The 13,059-nt window shown below is 45.9% G+C and overlaps 1 protein-coding gene across 5 annotated transcripts in view; it reads left to right on the top strand.

Moving 5' to 3' along the window:
• ppp1r16a (protein phosphatase 1, regulatory subunit 16A) overlaps positions 1 to 13,059 on the top strand; it is an 85,678-nt gene that overhangs the window by 50,833 nt on the left and 21,786 nt on the right. For 2 of the 5 annotated variants that reach the window (XM_087987690.1, XM_087987692.1), the window contains exon 2: positions 3,087 to 4,393. In XM_087987690.1, the coding sequence (XP_087843816.1) occupies positions 4,147 to 4,393 (247 nt within the window). In that variant the 5' untranslated portion in view covers positions 3,087 to 4,146. Of the gene's footprint in view, positions 1 to 3,083; positions 4,394 to 13,059 lie in introns of all 5 variants that reach the window. The other 3 variants (XM_087987689.1, XM_087987691.1, XM_087987694.1) reach the window with 2 other exon arrangements.

The following is a 13,059-nucleotide window of genomic DNA, read 5'->3' as shown; positions in this document are numbered from 1 at the left end:
CCACCACAACGTTCAGAAGCAGCAGGGTGTACCATCTATAAGATGCACTGCAGAAATTCACCCAGGCTCCTTTGTAATAGCACCTTCCAAACCCATAAGCACTACATATAGAAGGACAAGGGCAGCAGATATATGGGAACACCACCCCCTGCAAGTTCCCCTCCAAGCCATGCGCTATCCTGACTTGGAAATATATCACCGGTTCCTTCTCTGTTACTGGGTCAAAAACCTAGGGGGCATATTTCTAAGGTGAGATAAGAAAGACTTTTTTTTAAAAAAAAGACGCGGGCAATGTTTTTTCAAAACATGGCGAGTGCTTCGTGTGTGGAATGACCTTCCAGAGGAGGTGGTGGATGCGGGTACAGTTACAACATTTAAAAGGCATTTCGATAAGTATAAATGTTTGGAGGGATACGGGCTAAGTACAGACAGGTGGGACTAGTTTAGTTTGGGATTCTGCTTGGCATGGACTGGTTGGACCAAAGGGTCTATTTCCATGCTGTATGGCCCTGTGTATGACTGCAGTGGTTCAGGAAGGCAGCTCACCCCCACCTTCTCAAAAGCACAATGTCACCTAATTACAAACTGGTTGATTGGCTTTCCTTCCTTCCTCTCCTGCTGTGTTCAGCTATCTTGAACATCCTGTACTTTGTACTTTGTTCCTTTCGTTTCTTTTATACATCTGATGGCTTAACCTTGGGTATTATTCTCTGCTTAGAACTGTTTACTCTGTAACTTTCTCCAATCCTGTTAGTTACTTGTACCAGCTAATGAATTTCCCTGTGATATTTAGCTGCCTTACCTCGTGTTCCCGATTATAAGCGATTGTCGGCATTTTTGAGCTGTTTCCAATCTCTTGTCGTTGAGATCCTGGATATTCTGTAAAGCTTTAATCAAAAGTATTTGTTAACAGTTGAAAGGCGTGTTTCAGATTCCTGTCTTTGGTGAAGTTACTCATAAGCCCTTCAGGCTGAGTTTTTATTCCAAATGCTGCACCATTTTAAAACTTGAAAGCTCGTTGGGAAATGGTGCAAGAGTTGAGCAGGAGACCGAAGATCATTTTGCATTGCTGTGCGGTGACCAGCTCTAAAATTGGCTCGCTCGAGTACTGAACCAACAACGCATTGGCAGAGTGCAAGTTGGTAGCAACCATATTATCAACAAGGCTAATAATCTTAATGTAAACTTTAGACGTTGGAATGGTTTACCTCAGAGAATGGTTGAAGTTATTGCATCTCTTACAGGGAAAATACACCAACTTTGGAGCTGAGAAAGATAGGACCATGGCCTGATTAAGGCAAAGAACTGGAACAAATCAAATGGGCTGAGTAGCCACTTCCTGTGCTGCTATATATGCCTGTTACTGTAGAATATTGTCTTTGACAGAGCTGTGATGTAGTCCAGCTGCAGGTGGTATATGTGGTTGGACCATCATCATGGAGTCATTTCCTTTAGCGGTGAGGTATTTGAAGATGTCTACAGATCGTGGATAGATCCCTAGGCCTGAGCCAAGTGTTCTATGGCGATTGGTTATTTACAGGCTCATCCTTTTTAAATGTCACTGACCTGGAGGTCTCCCCCCTCGTTAACATCATTGTCTCATCAGTGACACATCTGTTTACTGTTATGCTGGAGGTGAAGAAATTCAGCCTTCCTTACCCAGTCTGGCTGTAACTCCGCAAGGGCTGGACAACAAAAGAAAAGCTAGCTTGGCTGGAGCCTCGCTCATCCTGAGAACATCCCTTACTGACAGTCGTGAATCAGCAACTTGAGATGCAGCTACTATAAATAGGAAAAAGGCATGTTCCATGGTGGATGAGGAACCCGTAGAAATACTATGTTCTTTACACGCTTGAAAATGACTCCGCCCCTTCTCTCTTTAATCGCTGGGGTGATGTGGAGCTGCTGGTGTTGGACTGGGCTGGACAAAGTCAGAAGTCACACAACACCAGGTTATAGTCCAACAGGTTTAATTGAAATCACAAGCTTTCGGAGCACTGCCCCTTCATCAGGTCCTTCACCTCACCTGACAAAGGAACAGCCCTCAGCTCGTGAATTCAAATGAACCTGTTGGACTATAACCTGGTGTCATGTGACTTCTGACTTGTTCCCTGTGAGTGAGTTGTGAAATGTTTCACGTTTTTGCAATTATCAGTGTGCACTGATTGCAGTTTCTTATTTCTGTCTTACATTTTAAGTATCCCTTTCTCCCATTTTGAGGCAATGCCACTGTCAAGAGATTGGGAAACTGATCTGAGTCTTCTGCGATTCCTTGTGCTCTCTCGCGCTCTTCATCATAGGTGGCTTAGAGGGTTGTGTACACTTGGCCTGTTTTCCTTGGTTTTGAAATTTGAGAGAGCATTTAATCAAAGAGTTTAAAAGTAAACAGGGAATTCAGTAAGGTAGTGAAAAGCTACTTTCTGTGGTGGAGGGAATTCAGGGTGGGACTGGGTCGTGCCGGGCAGGACATTTAAAGTTCTGGCCGAGCAATTCAGGCCTGAACAGAGTGTCCTGTGATAGAAGCAATAGCCAACATTTTCAGTCCATTGGCCTTTCTGTGAACAGTCCAGCAAACTGAGTTCTGATGAACGGTGACTGGGCTAAACACATGAGTTCTGTTTTTCTCTCTACAGATGTTGCCAGATATGCTGAGTTTCTCCAGCACTGCAACATCCGTAATTCTTGTTTTGCCCACGCAGGCTGATGTCCGAAAGCATTTCCTTACATGAGGAATGGAAATCTAGACATCTGCTCTCTTCTCCACCCATCCTCCAAAAAACACAGAAGCTTTGGGGACAAGAAACCATTTGAAAATCTCAAGAATGCCATTGCTTTGAGTAAGATTGTCAAGAGATGTAGAATAATAGGATGGTTTTGGGTTCCGCATCCGCCATGATCTGATTGAATGGGACAGGCTGAGTGGGCTGAATGGTTGCCTCCTGTTCTGGTGTTCCTAGATCACGTCAGGGTGTTGTGGCACTGACAGGGTTAACTCCGAAACGGTCTAGCTATAGTGTTTGAAAGCTTTGTGTGTTGCACAACAGAGCCTTTATTGACGGCGTTTTGTTTTCATTCTCCCTCAGCAGCTCGACGTACTGACTGCATGAAGACCAGCTGAACCCTGGGCAGCAGCTCAGTCACCTGGAGACAGAAAGGTGTGCATAATATCTGTGTAATTTAAACAACGCCAGCTCCTGGTTCTACACCTTCCTGACAACCAAACTACTTGAACGAGGTGACCTGTACTGGGAGCTTTGCTGCAAGTTCCTCAGAGGTGGATTCTTGACTAGAGATTATTTTGAGGGGGGGGTGACTTACCCCATAAGCAACCAAGAAGGTTTGAGGCAATTGGAAGACAGACCTGTGTGGAGCAACTTAACAAATCACCACCATAACTATAATTACTGGAGACCCTGAATGATCAGTCTTGGGGAACGAATCACCTTTGACGTCAAATAGTGCAGACCCCTTGCTTATTAATGAACTCGGTGCCACACTGTCCTGGGCTACACTTGAATCCCTCCTCCCAGCTCTGACACTGCTGACTGGAATCGATTGTGTGGGGGAGAGGGGTAAGAGGGCATGTTGGCAACACTCCAGTAAAAAGTCTTTTGGCACCCAGCCCCCACCCCTTCTCTAAACAGTACAGACTCCTCCGAGGGAGTGGGGGGGGGGGGGGGTTGTGTGTGTGCGCGCTGTTATGGGATGTGAATGATGCCACAGTTTGATATCTGACAACAGCAGTTGTGTTTGTGGTATCTCTGCGTTTGGCCACGGCTCGGCATGGAATACTTGAGTGAATAATCTGCAGACTTCCTTTTGTGTTTTCCCCTTACTTAATAAACGCAAGGACACAAACCGAGGAGCCGTGGGCTGGGGTGGAGATGGTGAAATATCAGCAGTGAGTTTGCCTCGAGTTTTCCTGGCACGATCCAGTATTATCATGGCAAGCATCATCCTGCCTCACCTCTGAGGGTATGTGACAAGACAGCTGGACAGGAGACCTTCCTCGGCACTTGTTTCTGTTCCGGCGTTTGTTCCAAAGTAAAAGCTAAGTCGTCACCCTCCCCCCCCCCCCCCCCCCCCGCTCCATACACCTACCACTGCCCTGGGTGACCCACCCCCAGCTTGGGGCTGTGAACTGTCATGGCAGAACACAGTGAGCTCCTGGCAGAGCTGCCACTGGTCGGGAAAATGACCACGCAGGAACGGCTCAAACACGCTCACAAACGGCGTGCCCAGCAGCTGAAGAAGTGGGCGCAGTTCGAGAAGGACATGCAAAGCAAAAAAGTGAAGCATGTCAAAAGGAGGAGCGACAGGGGTCTGAAGAGGATCCGGTTTCCTGACAATGTCCGCCTGCTGGAGGCAGCTTCTCGGAATGATGTCGAGGAAGGTAATGCCCCCTTTCTGTCTGATGGTGCACTCTGGGGAGGGTAAGGACCAGGCCCCTGAACCTCTGACCACTGCTCCATACTCACGGGTTTAGAGGAAAGTGAGGGTCTCTCATAGAAACCTATAAAACTCTAACAGGAATAGACAGGGGATATACAGGGAGGATATTTCTGATATCTGTGGGGGGACAGGTCGCAGTCTAAAGGTATATAGAAAAGTACAGCACAGCACAGGCCCTTTGGCCCACGATGTTGTGCCGAGGTTTAATCCTAATCTAAAATATAATAACCTAACCTACGCACCCCTCAACTCACTGCTATCCATGTCCATGTCCATGTCCAGCAGTCGCTTAGCTGTCCCCAATGACTGCTTCCACCACCACCGCTGGCAACACATTCCATGCATTCACAACTCTCTGTGTAAAGAACCTACCTCTGTCATCTCCTCTATATCTTTCTCATAATATCTTCAAGCTATGACCCCTCGTACCTGTCGATCCTGCCCTGGGGAAAAGTCTCTGGCTATTGACTCTATGTATTCCTCATTATTTTGCATACCTCGATCAGGTCTCCTCTCTTCCTCCTTCTCTCCAGAGAGAAAAGTCCGAGCTTATTCAACCTTTCTTTATAAGGCAAGCCCTCCAGCCCAGGCAGCATCCTGGTAAACCTTCCTTGCACCCTCTCCAAGGACTCTGTATCTTTCCTATAGTAGGACGACCAGTATGGAGTAGGCTATTTAAGATGAAGAGGGGGAGAGTGGGGAGCCTGTGGAAGTCTCTGCCAGGTAAAACCGTTAAGGCCAAAGCATTGAATGTTTTCAAGAAGGATTTTAATATAGTTGTTCAGGCTAAAAGGATCAAAGGATAAGGGGAGAAGCTGGGAACAGGGGACTGAGTTGGATGATTAGCCATGATCTTTTTGAATGGTAGAGCAGACTCGAAGGGCCAAGTGGCCTCCATGTGCTCCTATTTTCAGTGCAGTCACATTTGGGTAGGCTACTCTTTATTCCTGGGGTTAAGGGAGTGCCTGTACATGTTACAGAACATTATCAAGCTCTGAGCAGAGGCAGAGGGTGTCTCCAGGAAGCAATAAGAAAATAATACCGGGGCATTGAGGAGCAGCAATGTTTATAAGTTCAGTGGAAGAGAGAATGTGATTGGAGACAGTATAATATATCATGTTTAATTAAACCACCGAATAGAATCACTGCATGAGAATGTTGAGCACCGATAAGACAAGTTTATATAGAGTTGAGGCTTTGTGTTATCGCCTACAGCGTGGCATTTAGTGTGTGATCAAAGTTTGTGAGAAGATTTGTAGCTCGGGTGCTCGTTGTTGTGGTTCTGTTCGCCGAGCTGGGAATTTGTGTTGCAGACGTTTCGTCCCCTGTCTAGGTGACATCCTCAGTACTTGGGAGCCTCCTGTGAAGCGCTTCTGTGATGTTTCCTCCGGCATTTATAGTGGTTTGAATCTGCCGCTTCCGGTTGTCAGTTCCAGCTGTCTGGGTCCAGATCGATGTGCTTATTGATTGAATCTGTGGATGAGTGCCATGCCTTTAGGAATTCCCTGGCTGTTCTCTGTTTGGCTTGTCCTAGAATAGTAGTGTTGCCCCAGTCGAACTCATGTTGCTTGTCATCTGTGTGTGTGGCTACTAGGGATAGCTGGTCGTGTCGTTTCATGGCTAGTTGGTGTTCATGGATACGGATCGTTAGCTGTCTTCCTGTTTGTCCTATGTAGTGTTTTGTGCAGTCCTTGCATGGGATTTTGTACACTACATTGGTTTTGCTCATGCTGGGTATCGGGTCCTTTGTCCTGGTGAGTTATTGTCTGAGAGTGGCTGTTGGTTTGTGTGCTTTGAGTCCAAGTGGTCGCAGTAGTCTGGCTGTCAGACTACGAAAGCAACCACCCCAACACACACACACAAGGAGTTGCATTAAAACACTGTTCAAAAGGGCCACAACCCACTGCAGCACACCAGAACTGCAAAAAGAGGAAGAAGAACACCTCTACAATGTATTCGCCAAAAACGGATACCCACGCAATTTCATCAACAGATGCCTAAGGGAAAGACAACGGAACGAGGACATGCCACAACCCAAAGGACTAGCCACGTTACCATACATCAAGAGCATTTCCGAACTGACAGCCAGACTACTATGACCACTAGGACTCATAACAGCACACAAACCAACAGCCACTCTCAGATAACAACTCACCAGGACAAAGGACCCGATACCCAGCATGAGCAAAACCAATTGTGTGATGTCGGCATCATTGACAAGGCAGGTATTTGCTGCTCATCTGTAAGAATGACTGACAATATCCTTTTAGGAAAGAAAATCTAAGGTCTTGGATGGGTTTTTACAGCATTCAATGCTGTTTTCATGGTCAGCATCACTGAGACTAGTTTTACATTCCAGATATAACGTTCCTCTGAGAGCTGGATATACAAAAACAGCTGCTATTCACTAAGCCTACTGACTCCAATCTTCCTCCCAGCCAGCTTCCTGTCATCACTCCTTCCCTTTCTCCCTGGAACAGTGTGCCCTCTTCCCTGTGGCCCTCTGAGGTCCATGTGTGGCAGTGACTTCCAGTCAGTGCTGCAGTCCACGTTCACCATAGTGTGAGGAGCATCAGTTTAGAGGGAATGTGGCTCTGGAACTACTGTATCCATTCCACTCCAGCATTTCTACTGTCTTCCTTTGTGTCGATAAAAGATTTACCTGGCCCAGCACCAGAACACTGCCACCATCAGGCAGTAAGATGTAGGAGCAGAAGAAGCCTACTCAGCTCTTGAGTTTGATCTGATCATCCTCAGCCCCACTTTCGCTGAAAGGCTTGATTATTTCTTTAATTTAAAAATCTGTCTATCTCAGCCTTGAGCAAAAGTAATGACCTAAGCTCTCCACCCCTCTGTGGTAAAGTTTTCCACCGATTCACTATCCTCCAAGAGAAGAAATTGGAACATGCAAACATTTAGTCCTTTGAGTCCACTCTGTGATTCAACATGTTCATGGCTGATCTGGTTTTATCTCCAACTCTACATTCCTGCATTTTTTTTTTAAAAAGAGTAAAGAGAAGACCTTTAAGAACAGAGATAAGGAGAAAGTTCTTTCGCCAGAGAGTGGGGAATCTATGGAATTCATTACCACAGAAGGCTGTGCAGGCCGGGTCACTGAGTATATTTAAGATGGAGATAGGTTCTGGATTGGCAAGGGGATCAAAGGTCACTGGGAGAATGGGGTTGAGAAAGCTATCAGCCATGACAGAATGGTGGAGCAAACACGTTGGGCTAAATGGCCTAATTTCTGCTCCTGTGATGTGACTTATGGTCTCTTATCCCCGCTATTGCTTCGTCCCTTTGGTCACCAAGAATGTATCTACCTTTTGTCTTAAATGTATTTGAAGGTTCTGCATTCACTGACATTTTGAGGAAGGGAATTTGAAAGTGTCTTGACCCACTGAGAGTGAAAACAGTTTCCTCATTTTCTCCCCCCACCAACCCCAACATATTTTTCAAAGTCTGACCTCTAGTTCTAGATTCTTCCACAGGAAGAATTTGGGCAAATGCATGGATAGGAAAGGATTAGAAAGATATGGGCCAAGTGCAGGGAAATGGGGTTAGTGTGGATGGTCATTTTGGTCGGCATGGACCAGTTTGGGCCAGAGGGCCTGTTTCTGTGCTGCAGGACTCTTTGACACCCGGTCAAATCCCCTCCGTCTTTTATGTTTCTATAAAGTCACCTCTGACTCTTCTAAACCCCAGAGGATACCAGTCCAGCCTTCCCTCATAAGGCAATCCATTCTTTCCAGGGACTAGTCAAGTAAACCTTCTCTGAACTGCTTCCAATGTATAAACATCCTTTCCTAAGTACGGTGAGCAGTATGTACACCCGTATTCCAGGTGCGGTCTCATCAATGCAGTGCATTACTGCAGCATAATCTTCCTACTCTTTTATCTAATTTCCCTCACAATAAACCATCACATTTCTATCAGCTTTCTTGATTACTTGCAGACTAACCTTCTGTGATTCATACACTTGGACACCCAGATCCCTCTGTATCTCAGAGCTCCGCGCTCTCTCACCATTTAGATAGTGTGCTTCGCTGTTGGTCTTTCTGCCAAAGTGGATAATTTTACATTTTCCCACAATGGAATTACAGACCAGTCAGTCTTATGTTGATGGTGGGCAAATTATTGGAGAGGGTTCTGAGATACATGACTTGTGTCCATTTGGAAAAGCATAGTTTTGTTTAGAGATAGTCACCATGGCTTTGTGAGGGGTAGGTCATACTTCACAAGCCTTATTGACTTCTTTGAGGATGTGCCAAAACACATTGATGAAGGTAGAGCAGTGGGTGTGGTGTACATGGGATCTTAGCAAGGCATTTGCTAATGGGGAAAGTAAGGAGGCATGGGATACAGGGACACCTGGCTGTCTGGGTACAGAATTGACTGGCCCAAAGAAGACAGAGGATGGTGGTAGATGGAAAGTATTCAGCCTGGAGCTCAGTGACCAGTGGTGTTCCACAGGCATCTGCTTTGGGATCTCTGCTGATGGAGATTTTTATAAATGACTTGGATCAGGAAGTAGGTTAATACGTTTGCTGATGACATGACGGTTGGTGGAGTTGTGGATAGTGTAGAGGGCTGTTGTAGGTTGCAATGGGACATTGACAGGATGCAGAGCTGGGCTGAGAAGGGGCAGATGGAGTTCAACCTGGAACAGTGTGAAGTGATTCATTTTGGAAGGTCAAATTTGAATGCAGATTATAGGGTTAAAGGCAGAATTTGTGGCAGTGTAAAGGAACGGAGGGATCTTGGGGTCCACGTCAGTAGATTCCCCAAGATAGCCACCCAAGTGGATAGGGTTGTTAAGAATGCATATGATGTGTTGGCTTTTATTAACAGAGGGATTGAGTTTAAGAGCCATGAGGATATGCTGCAGTTCTATAGAGCCCTGGTTAGACCACACTTGGAATATAGTGTTCAGTTCTGATAACCTCATTATAAGTAAGATGTGGAAGCTTTAGAGAGGTTGCAGAGGAGATTAGCCAGGATGCTGCCTGGACTGGAGGCTGTGTCTTATGGAGAAAGGTTGAGGGAGCTAGGGCTTTTCTCACTGGAGTGAAGAAGGATGAGAGGTAACTTGATAGAGGTGTATGAGATGATGCAAGGCATAGATACAGTGGATAGCCAAATAAATTTTCCCAGGGTAGAAATGGCTATCACGAGGCGGCATCATTTTAAGGTGACTGGAGGAAGGTTTAGGGGAGATGTCAGAGGGAGGTGGGTGTGTGGAATGCACTGCCGGCGGTGGGAGTAGAGTCAGGGACATTAGGGATATTTTAAGCAACTCTTGGATAGGCCCATGGAAGATAATACAATGAGGGTATGTAGGTTCGTCTGATCTTAGTAGGATAAAGGGTCGGCACAACACCTAGGGCTGAAGGGCCTGTACTGTACCGTACTGTTCTATGTTCACTATTTGCTAGATCTTTGTTCTCTCACTGAACCTGTCTACATCCCTTTGTCAGCCGCTTATGTCTTCTACATGGTTGACTTTCCTACCCAGCCAAGCGTCTCTCCATGCCAGTACATTACCCACAACAGCATGAGCTTCTGTTTTCCCCAGTAACCTTTAATGTGGCAACTTATCAAATTCCTCCTCATCTCCACGTTAAATGTTGAACCCCTTACTCCAAGATCAAGTCCCCTCTGAATTGCAGGGTGTGGATTGATGGAGATTGTTGTGAGAGAGGGGGAAGAAGAGTCATTAGAGGGGATTTGCTGGTTATAGCTGGTGAGGTAACAGTCACAGACAGCTAAACGACATTGCAGATGTGTTGGAGGAGGGTGGCCTGGCCTTGTCTGGGGTCCACAGTGCAGACAATACAATAATACTCTCGAGTAACAGGCGATAGTGTAATACTGGGATGGACTTCGCCAGAAGACCAGAGAGGTTCATTGGAACAGGCGTAGACCCTCAAGCCTGTTCCATCATTTAATGAGATCATGACCTTTGGCCCATAACCCTTCATATCTTCGTTTAACAAAAATGTCTTGGAGTTAAAATCAACACTGATCCAGCATCCACTGCTGTATATGGAAGAGAGTTCCAAACCTCTCCCACACTCACCCATGCTAACCAAGTGTCCCAAACTAAACTCGTCCCACTTGCCTGCATTCGGCAGATATCCCTCTAAACTTTTCTTATTCTTGTATTTATCCAAGTGTCTTTTAAATGTTGTAACTGTACCTGTATCTACCCCTTGCTCTGGCAGTTCATTCTACAAATGAACCCCCCTCTGTACGAAAAAGTAGCCCCTCAGGTCCCTTTTTTTTAAATCTTCCTCTTCTCACCTTAAAAATATGTCCCCTAGTTTTGCCTACCCCCCAGGAAAAAGACTTCTGCTATTCACCTTATCGTAAGGGTGTGTTTCTGTCCCTAATTCTCAGATGATGTCCCCTAGACTAGAATCCTTAACCAGCGAAAATAGTTTCTTTATCTACCTTAATATCGTGAAGATTTCAATCCGATCACCCTTTAACTTGCTAAATTCCAGAGAAAAAGGCCTAATTTGTGTCGTCTCACCTCATAACTTAATTCCTGTATTCCAGGTATCATTCATATAAATCTACAGTGTACTCCCTCCAAAGCCAAACTTTTCTTCCTAAGGTGTGATGCCCAGTTTCAGTGGCTGAGGGACAGTACAGGAGTTGAGAGGTCATATTGCGGCTGTGTAGGACACTGGTTAGACCACTTTTTTGGTATATTAAGTGCAATTCTGGCCTCCTTCCTATCAGAAAGATATTGTGAAACTTGAAAGGGGGTTCAGGAAAGATTTACAAGGATTTTGCCAGGGTTGGAGGATTTGAGATACATGGAGAGGCTGAACAGGCTGGGGCTGTTTTCCCTGGAGCGTCGGATGTTGGGGCATGGTTAGGATAAATAGACAAAGTCTTTTCCCTGGGGTCGGGGAGTCCAGAACTAGAGAGCATAGGTTTAGGGTGAGAGGGGAAAGATATAAAAGAGACCTAAGGGGCAACTTTTTCACAGAGGGTGGTAGGTGTATGGAATGAGCTGCCAGAGGAAGTGGTGGAGGCTGGTATAATTGCAACATTTAAGAGGCATTTGGATGGGTATATGAATAGGAAGGGTTTGGAGGGATATGGGCCGGGTGCTGGCAGGTGGGACTAGATTGGGTTGGGATATCTGGTCGGCATGGATGGGTTGGACCGAAGGATGTGTTTCTGTGCTGTACATCACTATGACTCTGACTGACACTGAAACAGAGGCAAGAGATTTTCTGATTGAGAGGAGGCAGGGGCTGGAATATTGACCAGGGGTCAATGGGAGACTAGTACAATGAACAGTCCAGTGCACTGTGAAACATTGAAGGGTGTTACAAACACAAAGTCAGTTTGTTCTCTTCAGACACAGCGTGTCATGTCACTCCAGCACTTGCTGTCTTGTTACAGTTTGCCAGCATTTATTTAATCAGTTTAGCAGCTATCGTGTATCATGACGCATTGCTTTGGTGAGAGCAGACTCCGTCACCTCCCAAAAATAAATATCGCAAGTACTAGCCTATGTGGTCAGCATAGAGTCATAGATGTTTGCAGGACAGAAAGCAGCCCTTTGGCCATTGAGTCTGCACTGATCACATTGGTACGAGAAGGATCTGGGACAGCAGACAGCAGCTACTGAGGCCAGAGGATCGACAGCTTCAGGAGTCCCTGCTGAGCTGTCATGGTAGAAATTCATGTAGTGGATTGAAGGCCACTCAGCCTGCCACGCCTGTGTCAGCTCTTTGAGAACTGGCCAAGTAAATTATAACTCCCCTGCATGTATTCCACAGCCCTGTAAACTTCACAGCAATACTGGGTCCACTTTTGTTTGTCATTTATATAAATTATTTGGATGAGAATATAGGAGGCGGGGTAGTACATTTGCAGATAATGCCTAAATTGGTGACATAGTGGACAGTGAAGGAGGTGATCTAAGATTACAAAGAGATCCTCATTAATTGGATCACTGCTGAGGAGTGGCAGGTGCAAGTTAATTTAGCAGGGCTTGTACAGTTGATGTTCGGGCCCTGGGTAGAACAGAGGGGCCTTTTATTTATTTATATTTTAATTCATTCATGGGATGAGGGTGTCACTGACTAGGCCAGCCAGGCTATACTAGGCCAGTATTCATTGCTTGTCCCTAATTGCCCAGAGGGCAGTTAAGAGTCAACCACATTGCTGTTGGTCTGGAGTCACGTGTAGGCCAGACCAGGTAAGGATGACCGTTTCCTTCCCTACAGGACATTAGTGACCCAGGTGGGGTTTTCTGACAATCGACAATGGATTCATGGTCAATTAGACCCTTAATTCCAGATTTTTTTTGTTGAATACAAGTTCCCCCAACTTTGAACTCAGGTCCCCAGGACATCTCCTGGGTCTCAAAGTGACCTAGGAGCGCAGGTACCTAATTCTTTGACGTTTACATCCTATGTACACAGGGTGGTTATAAAAGACGTTTGTCACACTTGCCTTTATCGCTCAGTCCTTTGAGTGTAGGAGTTGGAAGGTCATGCTGAGGTTATACAGGACATTGGAAAGGCCTCCTATGCCCTCTTTCGATCGCCCAGCTATAGGAAGGATATTATTAAGCTGGAG

This window comes from Chiloscyllium plagiosum, unplaced genomic scaffold, assembly GCF_037043375.1.
Source record: "Chiloscyllium plagiosum isolate Xiang-an unplaced genomic scaffold, Cpla_swu_hap1 HiC_scaffold_5, whole genome shotgun sequence".
Taxonomy (NCBI): Eukaryota; Metazoa; Chordata; class Chondrichthyes; order Orectolobiformes; family Hemiscylliidae; genus Chiloscyllium; species Chiloscyllium plagiosum.
The sequence above is the reverse complement of the archived record's forward strand: the minus strand, read 5'-3'. Positions and strand labels throughout refer to the sequence as shown.